General features: G+C 39.3%; 1 protein-coding gene across 1 annotated transcript; it reads right to left on the bottom strand.

The window, feature by feature from the left end:
• Window positions 1-2478: 2478 nt before the first annotated feature.
• Window positions 2479-18777, bottom strand: LOC110489784 (myosin-7). The gene is made up of 40 exons (XM_021562692.2): window positions 18726-18777; window positions 18556-18598; window positions 17148-17355; window positions 16674-16817; window positions 16421-16577; window positions 15506-15533; window positions 15307-15412; window positions 14761-14853; window positions 14282-14345; window positions 14093-14191; window positions 13024-13127; window positions 12800-12938; window positions 12567-12685; window positions 12223-12372; window positions 11956-12126; window positions 11495-11804; window positions 11308-11381; window positions 10908-11113; window positions 10685-10808; window positions 9677-9813; window positions 9332-9587; window positions 8858-9100; window positions 8597-8773; window positions 8341-8486; window positions 8173-8263; window positions 7702-8091; window positions 7470-7596; window positions 7258-7376; window positions 6973-7169; window positions 6616-6799; window positions 5615-5780; window positions 5392-5516; window positions 4996-5304; window positions 4679-4882; window positions 4031-4327; window positions 3782-3886; window positions 3573-3668; window positions 3345-3479; window positions 3005-3053; window positions 2479-2564 (listed from the first exon to the last, which is right to left on the bottom strand). The coding sequence occupies exons 3-39, from the start codon at window positions 17346-17348 to the stop codon at window positions 3033-3035; spliced, it is 5814 nt and encodes a 1937-aa protein (XP_021418367.2). The 5' UTR covers window positions 17349-17355; window positions 18556-18598; window positions 18726-18777; the 3' UTR covers window positions 2479-2564; window positions 3005-3032.
• Between the last annotated feature and the right edge of the window lie 1026 nt (window positions 18778-19803).

The following is a 19803-nucleotide window of genomic DNA, read 5'->3' as shown; positions in this document are numbered from 1 at the left end:
AATTGAGAGCATCCTGTCGGGCTGTATCACCGCTTGGTACAGCAACTGTTAGATATTACTTGTTAGATATTGCTGCACTGTCGGAACTAGAAGCACAAGCATTTCGCTACACTTGCAATAACATCTGCTAACCATGTGTATGTGACCAATAAAATGTTATTTGATTTGAACATGGAACTTTTTTGACTTTGTAACGCTAATGCTTAAAATAATCATAAAAATCTTCTCATGGACTAAAAGTCAGATTCCCTCAGAATTTGGTCTTTGGTCTCATCACATTAGTTTGATTAAATAACATTGATATATTCAAAGATGGCAACAATATACCAGTAGATGAATATATTTCAAAAATCTTCTTCTCATGAACCATAGGACCAATTAACACCAAATGTGGAATGAAGGTCCATGGTACTTGTCTTAACTTAGTTTGAGTGGATATATATTCACTGGAAACATTAGATGGCTGCACCAGACCAGTTGGTGGCACTACAGATGACAATGACACCAGTGGCACCATAGGATACTAGAGCAATAACTATTGATCAAGTAGACCATGTCTCGTGTAAATTAATGATAGATTATGCAATGAAAATAATGCTGAATATTTTTCACAAATCTTAACATGAACTATTAGTAAAATTGACCCCATAATTGGTTTAAAATCAATGAGTGGCCTAGTGGTTAGAGTGTTTGGCCAGTAACAGGAAGGTTGCTGGATCAAATCCCTGAGCTGACAAGGTAAAAATCTGCTGTTCTGACCCTGAGCAAGGCAGTTAACTCACTGTTCCCTGGGTGCTGTGGATGTCGATTAAGGCAGCCCCCTGCACCTCTCCGATTCAGAGGGGTTTGGTTAAATGCGGAAGACACATTACAGTTGAATACATTCAGTTGGACAACTGACTAGCTATCCCCCTTACCTAATGAAGTAAAGAATGGTTTTACCTGCAGCACTCAAAGATATCCAACTTCCTGCACTAGACTAAACTTCCCTTTCGTCATCCTTGAGGGATTGACAGATAAACATGGTAATGCTTTCACTGATTGCACATAAAGAAATCTAGTTCCTACATATTAGAGTGCTTTCTTGTTATCCAACTAATCTTGTGTCCTTTCTGCTATCCTGTGAACCCGATTCATTGCTGCTCAAAGCTATATGTTATTTGTGTGTTTCCTAGGCTCCTGACTTGATTGTGTAATTGCTTGGTCTTGTAATGCAGGGATCCTTTGAAAAAGTGACTGTGGTCTCAATGGGACCCTCCTGCTTAAGAGGCACTCGTCTCCTTTTCACCTCCTTTAAAATCTGATATATTTTTTTAAAATTATTAACCGAGACTCACATTTTACATATCCATGGGGCCCTTCAGTGGTGTGTACTTAGTCCCCTCCTGTACTCCCTGTTCACGCATGACTGCACGGCCAAGCACGACTCCAACACCATCATTAAGTTTGCTGACGACACAACAGTGTCTGATCACCGACAACGATAAGGGAGGTCAGAGAACTGGCAGTGTAGGGCCAGGACAACGACCTCTCCCGGGTGGCGCAGTGGTTAAGGGCGCTGTACTGCAGCGCCAGCTGTGCCATCAGAGTCCCTGGGTTCGCGCCCAGGCTCTGTCGTAACCGGCCGTGCGCGCTGTGTTAAGAAGCAGTACGGCTGGTTGGGTTGTGTATCGGAGGACGCATGACATTCAGCCTTCGTCTCTCCCGAGCCCGTACGGGAGTAGTAGCAATGAGACAAGATAGTAGCTACTACAACAATTGGATACTACGAAATTGGGGAGAAAAAAGGGGTAAAAATTCAACAAAAAAAACGACCTCTCCCTCAATGTGAGCAAGAAAGGAGCTGATCGTGGACTACAGGAAAAGGCAGGCCAAACAGGCCCCTATTAATATCGACGGGGCTGTAGTTGAGCGGGTCGAGAGTTTCAAGTTCCTTGGTGTCCACGTCACCAACTATCATGGTCCACCAACACTGTCTGAATTCCATTGATTATTTGGCTTCACATCACACACCACTTGTTAGCAGAGAATAAATAAATGCTACAATAGTTTATTTGCTAATATCAAATTTTTGATTGAATATTGTCTTTAATGTTGGTTCACCTGCATATATGATTTAATAATAATCCATTTCTAATTAAACCACACAAATCCTTAGTTTTATGCCAACAAAATATGATTTGCTCATTGGTATTGGTAGGTGTTTCACTTTGTCTAATTAGTTGTTGTTTTTTTACAATATTTCTGTTCATTTAGGGGACCCAATTTGGCTCAGAAGCACCCCCAGACACAAAGGTGAGAGATGTTTGTCTGTCTTCATGATTCCTTGTGAGGTAAGTTACCAGTGTATTATGAAAACCAGTGTTAACTTAATTTTGTTGAATAATAGTGGATTCCATACCTGTTCATAATAGAATCAAGCAATACACAGAGGGGCTGTTTAACTTGACTTTATTCTTTATTCTGCTCATGTTACATGGAGAATAGAGAAACAACTAAAGCACTACAGTCAGGAGATTTTCAGAAAGGTCCATCTGAGAGCTTCACTCTTCATCATGTCCTTTCTGTAACACAAGATGGATGAAGGTTAAAATGTAATAAACGCTAAAAACATTCTTACAATATTCTGTGCGTTGTCAACTATATATTAAACGATGGGTCTCCTTGTTTGAGTGTATAGAATACACTGTAAATATCATGAATTACACCAACTCTGTCTACTAGTAAATGAAAGATTCCACAAAAATATTAAAATAAGCAAAGATGTCCGGCATTTATCACAATAAATATCAATGTGTTACTTGCCATCACACAGTAACTCACCACTGAAACTAAAATTTGTCATGCTTTTGAAGATTTTTTTTAACCCATGACAGGGCACAATAATATGAATGTTTATTGGAGATCAAATACTTAAAAAGCAATTAAGGTTGGGGCTGTCGTCATTCATGATTTGAGTTTGCAAATTATAACCAATATAATGAATCTGATTGAAAGAACTGACCTGGGAGCCAGCATCACAACTCTTGGCCTCACTCCTCATCCTTTCCTTTCTGTGACAGAGAAGATAGATAGATTGATTACCAGAACATTTAAATTTGACTGTGTACCGAAAAACATTTTACTACCAAATATTGTGTACTCTGGTGGAAATTGTACCATGTAGAACTTCAACAGGTATGTATAGTTACTTGGTAACAATGTAACAGATGATCCATGTATTACTTATTTTCTTCAGGAATCAATGAGTTAATATCGAGAATCCAAATGACCATTAAACAGTCCAAGATACCACAAAGTTTAGGCTTTCCCATACATTAAATTGAAACAGAAACTTCACTGACCTTGGAACCGGCATCACGACTCTTGGCTCTCATCTTGTTGACCTGAGACTCAGCAATATCAGCCCTCTCTTCTGCCTCATCCAGTTCATGCTGAATCTTACGGAACTTGCCCAAATTGGCATTGGCTTGTTCCTCCTGTGAAAAATGTTAAATATGATCTAAATTTATGGCAAACAAAATTATTTGAGAATTACAGATGCATCAGTTGGATGATAGAAGGTTACTTACAGCCTCCTCTGAAGTTCTCTTGTAGGATTTGACCTTCAGCTGCAGTTTGTCCACCAGGTCCTGCAGGCGGCTCAAGTTCTTACGGTCTTCCTCAGTCTGCACACAAAAAGAAGGGAAGAAATAGTAATGCAGTAGATATATCTTACATTTTATTCTGAGCATGTTAATGTTAATTGTTAACTGTGCACTGTTAAATTAAAACAATGTACCTGGTAGGTGAGTTCTTTGATGCGTCTCTCATATTTACGGACTCCTTTTACAGAATCACTGCTCCTCCTTTGCTCCAGTTCCACTTCAGTCTCTAGCTCTCTCACCTAGAAAGATATGATCGATGTTAACACAACATTTACATTTATTTTGTTAGTTATCACTACTTTCAATATTGAAGCTACAAATATGACTATACATATGAATTGTGACATTGAATTAATAGAAGAGAATGTAGCTTAGACACTTACTCTGGCCTCCAGCTTCTGGATCTGCTTCTTGCCCCCCTTCATGGCGATTTGTTCAGCTTCATCCAGGCGGTGCTGCAGGTCCTTGATGGTCTGCTCCATGTTCTTTTTCATGCGCTCCAGGTGAGCACTGGTGTCCTGCTCCTTCTTCAGCTCTTCTGCCATCATGGCAGCATCAGTAATGGCCTTCTTGGCCTTTTCCTCTGCATTTCTACACTCCTGCACAGCCTCCTCCACTTCATTCTGAAGCTGGGATGTGTCGCCCTCTAGCTTCTTCTTCTGGCTCAGTAGGCTGGTGTTCTACACACATATATACATGACAAATGATGTTTATATTACCTATATGTACCTCAAGTAGCAGACATTTAAAGATGGAATCCGTAGTAGGGGAAACAGTGGCACTGTCCGTCCAAACACCACTGTTATTGTGTGGTTTTGTTGACAAAGCAGAGGTGAGGAGCGTTGCACAACATGGTACAGTACATTTTCTGCTGTATTATCGTGCTTGCAATGATGTCCAAAGGGAAAAACAGTGTTTGTTGTTTGCAGTAACTTATTTGTTGTTGTAATATCGCAAACAGGCGTGTCAGTTTCACCATTAAGGATTCCATCTTTAAGGAGAACACAAATTGTTATGTATTACCGACTTACCTGTGAGTGGAGCAGCTGAACTCTCTCACTAACATCCAGCAGTTCCTGCTCAGCCAGTTTGCGGCCTCTCTCAGTCTGCTCCACCAGGGCTCTTAGCTCATCCAGTTCAGCCTGCATCAGGTTGTTCCGTCTCTCCACAATGGCAATGTTCTCCTTCAGGTCATCATTGCTACGAAGAGCATCATCCAGCTGCAGTTGAGAATCCTGTAGAAAGAATCAATGATTTGACTATATTTATTTGTATTGTTTCACAGTGTGGTTTTTCTTTTTCTGAATGCACAAGCAATGTTTTTAATTCAGTGGTGTGGAAGTAATACCTTCAGATGGGAATGGAGACCCTTAAGTTGCTTCTGGGCCTCTGATGCCTGCCTGTTGGCCTGGCTGAGCTGGATCTCCATCTCATTGAGATCTCCCTCCATCTTCTTCTTCAGCCTGAGAGCTTCATTCCTGCTGCGAGTCTCTGCCTCCAGGGAGCTTTGCAGGGTATCCACAACTCTCTGCTGGTTCCTCTTATTCATCTCCATTTCCTCATCCTTCTCTACCAGCTTCCTTTCAATGTCAGCTTTCACCTGATTGAACTCCAGCTGAGCTCTCAGGATCTTGCCCTCCTCATGCTCTAGGGAGGCCTATGAGAACACAGCCACCCATAGTTTGTAAAATCGTAAAATAAAATGTTGGTACTTTCACTATCTGTAAATGTTTTCTATTCTCACCTCAGCTTCCTCTAGAGCAGACTGTATCTCAGCCTTCTCCTGCTCCAGCTGTTTACGGATCTTCTCCAGTTCATGGATGCTCTTTCCTCCTTCACCAAGCTGCTCCGTCAGGTCAGAAATTTCCTCTGTGGAAAATATTATCTTTTTGGCATAACTGATCTCTAAAAAATTAAATAATTTGATTGACTAAGTTATATAGGTCAATTAATGCTAATGCTCTGACCTTGGAGGTTCTTGTTCTCCCTCTTCATTGTCTCCAGATGATCCAGAGACTCCTCATAAGAGTTCTTGAGTTTGAAGAGCTCAGTGCTGAGAGATCTGGCCTCTTTCTGGGAGCTCTCCAGCTCAGTCTGAGACTCCTCAAACTTCTGCTTCCACTCAGCCAAGACCTGAAAAACATACTTTTTTTTAAGTGGCTTGAATACAGTATATGGTTCAGATAAGATGGACAATATTGTCCAATAACTTACAGAGAACAGAACGGTGTCTTCATGCTCACAATCCAAACCCCCGAGACAAACGGGGTCTGGAAGCAATTGGTCAGGGGGTTAAGTGCCTTACTCAAGGCCACAATGGGAGGCCATGGTAGGATGTAGAATAATGCCAGCACAACCTTTTTTTTTAACCATGACACTTTGTTGGGATAAAAAAATTCTGCAGCACAGCTAACATTTCCCTATTCATTTATTTAGTGGTAATGACCTCCTTCTCATCGGATCCATATTTCTAATCATCTATTTTCTGACATTTTTGAAGATTAAATAGGTTTTATTTTTAACAACACTGAACAAAAATATAAACGCATCATGAAGTGTTGGTGCCATGTTTCATGAGCAGAAATAAAAGATCCCAGAAATTTTCCATATGCAAAAAATGCTAATTTATCTCAGATTTGTGGCATGCTGACCGCCGGAATGTCCACAAGAGCTGTTGTCAGAGAATTTAATGTTAATTTCTCTACCGTAAGCCACCTCCAACGTCCTTTTAGAGTAATTGGCAGTTCGTCCAACCAGTCTCACAACAGCAGATTAATCTGCGCTAGAAATATTTTGCTTTAGATCTGATAATATAGGTATTTAGTTTAAAAGAGGTTTGCGCAAGAGATTACCGGTTTTCTGCATTGTAAAGGTGCCGCAGCACACTGGTTGAAAACCACTGCACTAGGCTACCTGCCGCCCCTCATGTACTATAATGAAGGCTAATAGGACTTGTGTTTTTTCTTACCTTGTCAAAGTTCCTTTGCTTCTTGTCCAGAGAGGCAGCAGCTGCATTGGATCTCTCCACATCCACCATGAGATCTTCAATCTCATTCTGGAGTCTGTGTTTAGTCTTCTCTAGGGATGAACATTTAGCATTTACAGCTTCCACAGCTTCCTCTGCATCCTGCAGACGCTGAGCCAGCTTCTTCCTAGATTGACATAGATGAGAAACAAGTTTCCGAACAGCTGCCATTTTTCTCTAATATATAATGGTTGTGTAACAGGTAATCCATCTATTATTTATCATGTACTTTTGTGTATCGCTCATTTAGCCAAGGTACAATAGCCTGAAAAGTAAGAGAAAGTAATAAAACATCCTTACTTTGCGTCCTCAAGCTCCTCAGTCTTCTGGATGGCATCAGTTTCATACTTGGTTCTCCACTGAGCCACCTCAGCATTAGCCTTGGACATGCCACGCTGCAGCTCAGACTTGGCCTCCTGTTCCTCCTCATACTGCTCCCTCAGCAGATCTGAGTCATGGCGAGCAGACTGCACTGCATGGGCAAGTGCGTTCTTTGCCTGGTAAGGAAATTTATAAAAGGATCTGTAATTATGCCTGATGATGAATGTAGTTAGATAAGAGAGACTGCATTATTTGTATAAATACCTTGACTTCCTCCTCCAGTTGTCTCTTGAGGTCTTCAATCTGCTGAACATTGGACTGTTTACCTCTGGTCAGTTGAGAGACCAGAGAGTCCTTCTCCTCCAACTGTCTGGCAAATTCACCTGTTTACATGCAATTCAAATTATTTTAAATGATATTACTTAATCGGGTAATTTATTGTGGTTGTTCAATTTATCCTTTTTTTGTAAATATACCATTCTCAGTTTGAAGCTTTGCTTTCTGCATGGTAAAATCATTGATGGATCGCTGTCCTTCCTCAGCTTTCGTCCTGTATTCACTCATCTGGTCCTCTAGAGTGCGGCACATTTTCTCCAAGTTTGTCTAAAAACAGATTTGTTTTTGAATGACAGAACAGCATCACTAGATTGCATCTTTAAAAAGCATGTATAGATTTTTTTTATTTGATTTACCAATGATACCACATACTTTGGACTTGACAATCTGCTCCATGTTGGAGACCACATCATCCAGCTCCAGCCTGAGCTCACTCTTCTCTTTCTCCAGCTTCTGCTTCACTCTCTGAAGGTTGTCAATCTGTTCTCCCAGGTCAGCTACACTGTCAGCATTTTTCTTCCTCAGAGTGGCAGCTGTAGCCTCATGCTGCAGGGTAGCCTCTTCAAGGTCTCTGCGCACCTTCTGGAACTCAGCCTCCCTCTTTTTGTTCATCTCAATCTGGGCAGCAGTGGCTCCACCAGCCTCCTCCAGCCTCTCACTGATCTCTTCTAGCTCTCTGGCCAAGTCTGCCCTCTGTTTCTCCACCTTGGCACGGGCAGCTCTTTCAGCCTCCAGCTCTTCCTCTAATTCTTCAATGCGGGCCTAAAATAGTAGGAATTCAATTAAATCTAGTTCAAATGTGACTTTTAGAATTAAAATGTTTCAACAATTGTCTTGAATTACCTGCAGCTCCTTCAGTTTTTTCTGGAGCTGGGCACCCAAGGCCTGCTCATCCTCAATCTTGCTGTTGAGTTGGCTCATCTCAAAGTCCTTCCTGTTGAGATGAATATGCATTTTTAGTGTTTTCTATTGAATAATACTTTGTTAGCATATTTTGATCTCTGATCTTACTTCTTCATTCTCTCCTCCATCTGCTGCTTGTCATTCTCCAGGTCCATTAGGCTCTCCTGGGTCAACTTTAAATCTCCTTCCAGCTTTCTCTTGGCTCTCTCAAGGTCCATTCTCACCTTCTTCTCTTGCTCCAGAGACCCTTCGAGCTGATAAATTATATATTAAACAATATTTGGAGTAACCAATTCACTGAAGCTTGTTTTTAGGATAGTACTAATTTTGTTATACATTTTATGAATTCCTATTTGATACTCACATCATCAACTTGCTGTTCCAGTTTGGCTTTGGCCTTGGTCAGCGTGTTGACTTTGTCCTCCTCACTCTGCAGGTCATCAAGTGTTTGTTGATGAGCCTCTTGGAGAGCCTTCTTCTCCTTGGTCAGCTTGGCAATGATTTCGTCCAGAGCTGCCATCTCTTCAGTAAGGTTTTTAACCTAAGAAAACAGTGTGTCATTACACTTTTATCCAAAATATTTAATTGTAGCTTTAACATCACAAGAAAGACCAACTTATTTTACCTTGTTCTCTGTGGCATGCTTTTCCTTCTCCACTTTAGCCAGAGTGAGCTCCAGATCATCAATGTCCTTCTTGAGTTCTGAGCACTCATCCTCCAGCTTCCTCTTCTTAGCAGTTAGCTCTGAATTCATCTCCTCCTCATCCTCCAGTCTTTCTGTCAGCTCTTTTGCTTTGGCCTCAAGCTGGATTTTGCTTTTGATCAGACCCTCACATCTCTCTTCAGCATCAACAATAGTGTCTTCTTGCTGTCAAGAAGTATATCAAATTCTTGTTTGTTTGGAGGCAAATATTTGGACACTACAAATGATTGACAAATGGTGCACTGATTGTACGTATCTATTTAGAAAATCATGTGTCTTTTCTCTCTGTTTTTCCATTTCTCTTGTTAGCTCTTAGCTTAAAGCTAACTAGTAAGGCCATTTTGACCCAATATGTGACTGCTGCAAAGTAACTGTAGTGCAGTTAATGTTACTCACAGTTTGGACAGCGAGCTGCAGGTCATTCTTCTCTTGGAGAATGGAAACCATTTTCTCTTCCAGCTCCTTTCTACGAGCTTCAGATTTAGCATAAGCCTCTTTAAGCTTCAGGAATTCTTCCTTCATGTTGGCCATCTCCTTCTCAGTCTCTGCTGACTTCAGTAGAGGTTTGATCTTGAAGTACATCTTCATCCAGGGCCAATTCTTGACACCCATGAAGGCACGAATGTTCCATTGGATCACAAGCAAGGCATCCCTGCAAAAGTTTTATAAAATATAGTTCATACAACCTTTCCTCACCCCAAACACATTGTCTGAAAAGGTTTAAGCTACTCTCATTCCTACCTGCGGTCAACCATTTTCTGGAACTCAATTCTAGCAAGTAGACCACGTGATCTGGCCTGGAGGCCAGTGATGATAAGAGCGAGACGATCGTCTCTCATCTCCTCAAGAGTACCCAGGAGACCAGCCTTGAAGAACACCTAATGATACACAAAGGCATTCTTGTATTTGGTAGGATTGCATTTTTCTGCCAGATTGCCATAAATACCTTGAATGTGGTATCCCACAGTTACCCAACATTTTCATGCCTCTAGGAAAATGGCACACATTGACGACAAGGTGGCCCTGTAATGAGCAATTGATTTTACAACTTCCAACCCAGCATGTTGACCAAGAGTTACTAAATTATAAAGGAAGTCTATCGCAAGCAGTATGGTCACTATGCTTTTAATTGCTCATTGTATATATGGATCTACTACATTATGGCACTATACCAAGTATGAATTTTTATCTCATGACCCATTTGCCCAAGAGACATAAAATTAGATAAGCATGATCAGTGGTACATCAGAAGTTATTTCAAGAGGCATTGCTCAGGTTGGCCAGATGGTGATGTAGTGTTAATATACTGCTTGGACCCCGTAATTGCTGCTACGATTCCATCCTGGAATTTATGTTGCGTTCATAACCAAGTGGTAGGTCTGCATTTACCATTTGAATGCATTCACGTGCTTTGAAATCATAAAAAAATGCTGATTGGCTAATGGCTTTCAAGCTGCGTGAACCATAAACTAAAAGTACAGCTATCAGGCTTGTCAACAAATTATAGTGTTCAAAAAACATATTAATAGATTGCTTTTATAAACTATGTTACGCCCGATAATGCTGTTATCGTGGTAATTTCCTTAGTAAGTCACGTCAGATGTCAGTATGTTGAAGAAGCTCAGGATGATAGATGAGTTTCCCACTAGTAATTACCAGCTGGAGGGGAGTTCAAGTGGATTATTTTGAGTCGTATGTGGTAAATTCCTACTTCCTACTTGGTTACGAACGCACCATTAGATAATTTACCTTCGTGTGTCCTAATCTGTACTGGGTGTGGTCAATATCCAAAGAGCCCAACAGTTTTTCTGATGCCTTCATGTTGTCCATGAACTGACCCTCAGGGATAGCATTTGGATTGAGGATGCGGTATCTGAATTTAAATCAGAAAGAAATTATCTTTAACAATGGGACACCTGAATAGGTAAACAGTTGAATTTATTTTGGAAAGGAAATGAATAATTATTTTTACCTTTGTTTGAAGTCAGCATACAGGATTCTGTTGGGGAAGCCCTTTCTGCAGATCCTGATGCCTTCCAGCACACCGTTACAGCGCAGCTGGTGCATGACCAGAGGATTCTCCATGGCCCCAGGAGTCTTGGTCTCATTGGGGATGATGCAACGCACAAAGTGGGGGTGAGTAGACCTCAAGTTGGTCATGAGTTTACCCAAGTTCTCCTGTCAGTATGACAAATGTAGAATTTTCCATCAGTGAATGAGTCTCCAAGTACCTCACGAGTCACAGCGGCATTTAATGCTAACATGCCTAACCCAACATACTGGCATCTCAAATATAGTGCAAATATAATACATCTGTTAATATTCTGACATGTGAAAACATCAGAAATATATTGATTTAAGCTCAGATTTACCCTGTGCAATGCAGACACAGTCTGGAAGGAAGAGCCTTTCTTCTTTTTTCCTCCAGCCGCTTTTTCTTCAGGTGCTGTATGATAATGAAATAACTATTTAAATATATTATTATTACTACTATCATATACTGTGGATTGTTATTTATTTAAGTGTGTTGTAGTCTTTGCTGATATAAACACATAGTACCTCCTTCTGCACCAGCATAGTTGGCAAACAGGTTTGCCAGGAACTTAAGACTTGACTTCTGGAACAGTCCGACCACAGTCTCATTCAGGGGGTCCTTGTTCTTCACCAGCCAGTTACCAATGTTGTAGTCAACAATGCCAGCATAGTGAACCATGGAGAAATGGGCCTCTGGTTTACCCTTAACAATCCTAGGCTTCTGGAAGCAGGCATTTTTGCCCAGATGCGTATCATACAGCTTAGCTTTGAATGTATTATCACTGGCTTTAGGGAACATGCACTCCTCTTCAAGGATGGACATGATACCCATGGGCTAGTGGAAGGAATTAATGAAAATGTATTAATGTTAAGGGAAAAGCATTGTGAATAAATATCAGAATAATTTGTCATTGAAGCACATTTATGAAGACTGTCCTTTGTCTGTCCTACATCATATAAACTACTGCACAACTGAAGATACCAACCCTTTCAATGAGGTCAATGCAGGCAGCCAAGTCCATGCCAAAGTCAATGAACTCCCAGACGATGCCCTCTTTCTTATACTCTTCCTGCTCCAGCACAAACATGTGGTGGTTGAAGAACTGCTGCAGCTTCTCATTAGTGAAGTTGATGCACAGCTGCTCAAAGGTGTTGAACTGAAATAGAAGTTCACAGTTACTTTATTTTGTCAGCTGTAATGTTATAGATGAATTTTTTCATGTGTCCTCTTTTTAAATCAAATTGACACTCACATCAAAGATCTCAAAGCCAGCAATGTCCAGCACACCAATGTAGTGCTGACGAGCGTTCTTAGTGTCCAGAGAAAGGTTGATTCTTATCACCATCCAGAGGAACATGTTCTCGTAAATTTTCTTTGCCAGTGCACCAACAGCATAGTACACCTACAAAATATTGAGAATATAAATTACCTCAACATAGCCTCAACATAAACACATAGGGACAGTTTCCTAGACACACATTAGGCCTAGTCCTGGACTAAAAAGCATGCTCAATAGGTTATTCTAGGTATGAGCATCCTAGCAACTGTATAGACAAGTTTTATGCTCAATATTATAAAAACATTTTGGTGACTCACCTGGTTGACATTCTGACCTTTGGTGACCCACTCATTTCCTACTTTGACCCTTGGATGACACAGCCCCTTGACTAGGTCAGCAGAGTTCAGGCACATCAGATATGCAGCTTTGTCAAGATCTAGAATGGCAATGTTGTATGATTAGAAGAGGCACGCTAACTGCATTTTGATGTTCAGATTTTTCAGATACTACTTTATAATGAAGTGAGAGGTTTTAAATCCTCAGCACTCACCCTCAGTGCCATCTGCCTCTGCTTGCTCCTCCCGCTGCTTATTCTTGAACTTCATGTTGCCGTAGTGCATGATGGCACCAGTCAGCTTATAAATGCCATTCTTCTCCTCTTGGGAGAAGCCCAGCACATCAAAGGCATCCTAGTCCCAAATTAAGTTAATTGTTTTGCATTGGAGAAGGGGTTGGAATATTATTGCATATACAGTATATAGATATATTACTCACATCAGTAGCCATTAGCTCATCTGAATCATTAATGGAAATTACAGCAATCTCTCCTTGGGAGATGAAGGCATAGTCATAGGGATTGCTGGTGATGAGTAGCATTTCTGAAAAGAATTGAACAGCTCAGTTTATGTGTGTTCATGCTATGGTATATGTCATAACATAATATACTTAGTATTAGGGTTGGGGTCAATTAGAACATTGCCATTGATTTATATTATAAATTGACAGGAAGGAAAATTAGTCATTAGAGTTTCGAAAAACCAGTGGTGGAAAAAGGACCCAATTTTCATACTTGAGTAAAAGTAAAAGATACCTTAAAAGAAAATGACTCAAGTAAAAGTCACATAGTAAAATACTACTTTAGTAAAGGTATTTGGTTTTAAATGTACTTAAGTATCAAAAGTAAAGTATAAATAATTTAAAATGTCTTATATTAGGCAAACCAGATGACACAATTTTCTATTTTTATTTACGGATTGCCAGGGGCACAGTTCAACACTCAGACATAATTTACAAACAAAGCATTTGTGTTTAGTGAGTCTGCCAGATCAGAGGCAGTAGCAGTAGGGATGACCATGGGTGTTCTCTTGATAAGTGCATGAATTAGACAATTTTCCTGTCCTGCTAAGCGTTCAAAATGTAACTTTTGGGTGTCAGGGAAAATGTAAGGAATAAAAAGTACATTATTTTCTTGTAATGTAATGGAGTAAAAGTAGTCAAAAATATAAATAATAAATGAAAGTACAGATACCCCAAAAAAACTACTTAAATAGTACTTTAAATTATTTTTACTTAAGTACATTACACCACTGCGAAAAACTGCAGCTGGAGATTGTTTTGTGTGCATTGGATTTTAATGTTGTGTGCTTAAATGTAATTTAAATAATTGTTACTACATAAATCACCCTATATTGTGTTGTGAGTTTCACAGTGCGGAGAAAAGGGGTAACACACTGCCTAAGCTGGCTGTGCTGCGTCATAAGAATTTAATTTGTTTTCATCAGAAATGTTCAGTTTAAATCAGAATTGACCTCAACCCTATTCAGTTTGATGTTTCAATACTCACCCAGAAGTTCTGGTTTCTGTTGGGACAGGATCTGATAGAAAATGTGATAGTCTCTCTCAGCCTTGAGCTGGAAAGTGACACGTGACTTCTCCAGAAGATCTGATCAGTATGGAAAAGTGCTTTTGGTATTAATGTGTCTCCTGTCAAAGAGATCTGTTCAAGCCTGGGCAAATTGAGTGTTGTACTCACAAGTCTCAATGTCAGCAGACGAAAGCTTCCCAGTGACTCCAAAATGAATTCGGATGAATTTACCCTGTAAGTTATTGTCAAAGCAGAAATTAATAATCACATTAGATCAAAGTTCAAGTAGTATTTGTTTTCTTTTTGAATACCTTAAGTGCACATGATTGAGCTTGCATGGTGTAATGGAACTGATGGAATAGTCCTACAAGTTTAAATTCCACCAATCTGGTTCTCAAGCAAACACAGAAAATATTTAAAAGAAAACAAATACTATTGAAACCCAGCTCTGTTGCACACATACATATTTGATATGATCTACAGTCCCAAAAGGGTTGATTAGCTGATGGACATGAGGAAAATTAGCTGATGTCATGACATCAACTAATTGTATCATAATAAATTTCAAACACAAAATACAACAGATAAGATGAACATGTATGATAAGATTTAAATTATATTTGACTGTGAACAAAGACCGAACGTACGAATCGGGAGGAGTTGTCATTCCTGATGGTCTTGGCATTACCAAAAGCCTCCAGGGCAGGATTGGCCTGGATGATTTGATCCTCCAGGGTCCCCTACAACCCAACAACCACACAGTGTTAAATGGGGGAATGCCATGGGATTAAGTTTATTATTCTTTATTTTTTAAAGCTAAATTCCTTCAACAACTATACACATTATGCCATGGCTTATGCCTAGTTCTTATGCTTTGTTCTTATGCAATCTGAGTGACTCAAACATTACAACAAAATCAATGGTGGCCGAATGACAAAACACAGACTGTTTTGTTTTTATTTTGGTGATTGTTTGTTCTGAAAGATGATATTTTAAGAAATATATTGCTCCATTATATTTTCTACATACTTATATCTGGTTTAATTTTGCCCAAAATTTTTTATTTTATTATTTATTTTTTATATTATATAAAATAAAAAAAATGAAATTAGTGGCGGCCATGATTTAGTAACAGCTTTGCAATACTGCTAAATGCAAATTGGGAAATGCTGAATATTTGCCGTATATTTTACCTTTTTTTCTTCTGATACACTTTTCTTTCCGCTAACAGCAGCAATGCTGGCGAAGTACTGGATGACTCTCTTGGTGTTAACAGTCTTTCCAGCACCGGATTCGCCACTGGAATTTAAAAATACATATGTTAATGTCTCAGAATTTCTCTTAACTTTAAAAAGCTTCAAATGGATATAACCTTTGGTTGATTTAACTTACGTGATAAGGACAGACTGATTTTCCCTGTCTGTTGAAAGAGAAGTATCAGTAAATGTGTCATTTAAAAACATTTTATGTCACTGTAGACTAGTGCAGAGCGATGAGTGCTTTTGGGGTCAGTTCGGTTTCGATTTGATTATTACATTTATATTTGATTTTTAAACATTAAATGCATTATGAAATAATGACAAAAATAATTTTAGGTTTTTAACAGAAATTCCAAAAGCCAAATAGTGAAAATTCAGTTGCCAAAACATTGAAAATATCCAATTGTCTCCGTCAGGTCCACATTGGGTAGATCAATAGACATAAGTAGACATCAATAATAAAATATTTCAGTTGTGAATATGACTTAGTTTTTATTTAATGAATGTGTTTTCATTCCTTAAAAGTCATCATCTCATCTCTGCTCAGGCAGTAGCAGCCAATCAGCCAGACAAAGTTCTCCCTTCTCCCCATACTGTACTGTCTTTAGTCATCCTATTTAGCTAGGCTAGCCTGCCTAAGCATGGTGAGAGCTGTCTGAAGTAATAATACTTTCACAAACTGTCTCTAGCCCCCTCTCTCTTATCATTGTGTTGTTTACATTCCTCTCTCATGTGGTCTTTGCGTCCGTGTGTACCTAACCTAACGTAACAGGGTCAATGGTTTTTGGTAATTGTAGTTAATTTCCACGTTCCTGTGCTGAACTAGGTTGAATATTTGCTTAATGAAAACTACGACTCCCTTCAGCCCAGCGTCCCACTCTCTCGTTGATTTGAAAACAGGCGTTGGGGTTTACGAAAATAATTAACGAAATGGAATTCAGGTAAAGACGGTCAGTTATGTATGTAATTCCCCCCCCCCCCCCAAAAAAAATAAATAATTTTGGGGTTAATCGCTCAGCACTAATGTAGATGAAAAGTTATATTTTACCTGACAACATGTACTGGTAAGCATTGTCAGATATGGAGAAAATGTGAGGTGGAGCTTCACTCCTCTTCTTGCCTCTATATGCGTTGACAACCGACTGATCATACACTGGCAGCCATTTGTATGGGTTGACAGTGACACAGAATAGCCCTGAGTAGGTCTGTGGAAGACAAGGGGGATACCGAAGATTTAGTTTAATTAATTTGAATTAATACATTGATTTATTGGAGCTATTAGCAGACAGGTCATTGCTTACATAGATCATCCAGGCTGCGTAACGCTCTTTGAGGTTAAACAGCACAGCGGGCTCGTGCAGGAAGGTGAACATCGCCATGTCCTCAATTTTATCAAACTTTGGCGGGTTCTGGGGGTGGACATCATCCTCCTTCACAGTAACAGTCTGAAAGAAGAGAATATTAAATAATTTTCAATGTGCAGAAGTATTCCATTTGAGACTAATCTTAATTTGAGATTACACACAGTGTAACATTTTCACAAATCCACCATTTACATGTAATGCAAGATTTGGAAGTTGGAAGTTAAAGATTTCAAGTTAAGATTCTGCTCTTTGTTGTCTCTTGTTAGAAAGATTTTAAACATTAAAGAGCATAACTCATTTCAGTTCATAACTCATTTTTCATTAATCATAGTTATCCTAGTAGAACACATTATTATCTTATGATTTTAAAGGTCATATATTTTCAGAAATGTTTTTCACCAAAATATTTACCTTTCCAAACTCCGTATCAGCGGTGACTTTAGCCCCATCTCTGCTGGTGATTGTGGCCTTGACGTATTCTACCTCAGGGTCAGGCACATAGCACTCTCTCTTTATGTCAAAGGGTCTAGTCTGGCATTCCATACGCTCCTTGTCAGATTTACGCAGAAAGGAAGCTGCGACGCCAAACTCTGCCATCAAACTGTCCCCCATTTTAAACCTGTAAAGGCAGGAAGAGTGTTGAATACATACATATGTACATATTTTATACAGTACAAGGTTTGAGTTAATGCAGCCCCAAACTCTGCCATCAACGCGGCCCCCATTCTTAAATCTGTGCAGGTATGTATCTATTATTATAAAGGTTGAATTTGCTAAACTTCCCAATTTACTTGTGCCAGTTCTCACTGTTGCCATTGTTTGTTGTATGCCAGGATTCTCATGATAAACATTTCTCAAACTTAAGAAAGAACAACCATTTAGATCTTCATACTTTACAGTATATTCTACAATATCAACCATATTTTAATAGTTTTACATTGTATTCTGTTCATGACAAAGGGAACCGTGCATATTGTGGTAATAATCTAATATCAGTGTAAAGCACTAATATTAAAGAATATTAAATACATCAACAACTTTAGGGCACCAGGGCTGTATTTCACTTCTCTGGTACCAGTTTTGGAATGCATAATGTAAATCAAACATTTGATCCCAAACATTTTCCACCAAAGACCTAAGTTAATTGGAAAATTGTATACTAGTATCACTACTGTATGTATACAGGTGTACTGTGTATGAGTATTATATTGTATCATAGCATAAAGGTCATGGCAGAACAATAGAACTATAAAATATACGCCTAAAATAGACACAAGGGTCAAGGCAGAGGCAGAGTCATAGATTAATAAAAGTTTAACTGAACAATATGAAGGTGAGTAAAGCAACATTGAATATAAACCAAAACACGTGAGGTTCAGAGCAGACAAAAAGTAACTAGGTCCACTGTAGCTGAAATCTACAGCTTGTGTAGTGATGACACTGACAACATGTAATTACTATACAGGAAATATGTATTATGCAATATAATCCTACAGCCAAAGGATTTGAACGTCCATAATGTTGCTTGATCGGTGGTTAGGCTATTATTAGCTGGCCAAAAGTAGGCTACATGAAAAGTGCAATACAGTTATACTGTTAACTGTGTTAACTGTGTGTTAGTATTGGTTTTCAGTGAATTCATGTAACTCACAAAGCTCATCTGCCTTTCCTGCCTTTCCTGCGTTGCATAAAAATGATCTTCAACAAAAGACTGTGTACATCTGTACAAGTTGACTACATTGCATTAATATGCATATTTGGCAAGCTGTTATAGTTTTCATGTTGTTGAACATCTATTTTAGAAGATTGTGATTCTTACCTGTTGGTCACCCCTGGGATACGTTTGGTGGAAAGGATCTCGACTGAAAATGAAGTAGACAACGAAATACCAATATCAGTCTACTGACCAGCTATGTGTGGTTATGACTATTGTTAGGTCGTATAATGATTATCTTTGCCCTCCTCAGCAGACTGCCTCTATATGCTTACCTTTAGGATGTCCGGTGTCTCGTGTCTCCCCCTGGTCTGTCTCCCCCTGGTCTCCATCTCTCTTTATAAAGAGTGCTACTCAGCCCTATATGGAGATGGGCCATCTATTATAATAAATTAGTCTGATTATTTTAGAAGATCTGTATTTGGGGCTAGAGGTGTATACCTCTTTGACCTATCAGGCTGGTTGTAACAACAGGCTATTCCAGGGTGGACAACGGATGCATTGAAAGCATTACCCATGTTTTGCTTCTGAGATACTCATTGTGAGGTAGCATTGGATAGACAATAGCAAGCAGCAGGTCTTTACAGCTCTATTTTTGCCCCTTCGATCAAATTGCAGTCTCAGGTGACGTAGTCATCTAAAAATGCCAACATAAAGTTAATGGAAATTCTTCAAATTATGTATTTTTGTGCAATGATAATTGCAAGTTTTAAAGATTGATTTAATTATTTGTATGCTAATTTGTGAACACTTGGGCTTTTGTATGGGGCGGCAGGTAGCCTAGTGGTTAGTGCATTGGGCCAGTAACCGAAAGGTTGCTAGATCGAATCCCCGAGCTGACAAGGTAAAATTATGTACTTCTGCCCCTGAACAAGGCAGTTAATCCACTGTTCCTAGGCTGTCATTGTAAATAATAATTTGTTCTTAGCTGCCTTGCCTAGTTAAATAAAAGTTAACTACAAAAAATTGTGCTTGTACTGCTTAACACCATTATGTTGGATTATTAAGGTGACATGAGAAAGTGTTCTTACCATGTGTAAGCTCATTTCATAATTGATTTATTATGATGTAGACAACTACAGCTGTCCTCCTGTGTTCACCAAGGCAAGGTCACTCCCCAATCCGTTGTCACCAAGGGTAATTACCCTAGGCCCTGTTGACCCGGCATTGTTCCCTTTCCTTTATTGTTGATGACAAAAATGATCCTGTGCATTTGTTCTTGGATGTACTTTCTTGGAGTGTCTAACATTAGTCCCAAAATGATGAAAAATAAGTTAAAACATCCTAATTTAATTTCCTAAACTATATTCAGCTGGTTATTTAAGTTATGGATTTTAATGGTGTGTATTTGGA

This window comes from Oncorhynchus mykiss, chromosome 15 (genome assembly GCF_013265735.2).
Source record: "Oncorhynchus mykiss isolate Arlee chromosome 15, USDA_OmykA_1.1, whole genome shotgun sequence".
Lineage (NCBI taxonomy): Eukaryota > Metazoa > Chordata > Actinopteri > Salmoniformes > Salmonidae > Oncorhynchus > Oncorhynchus mykiss.
Note: the sequence above shows the minus strand (reverse complement) of the source record. Positions and strands in the feature narration are given on the sequence as shown.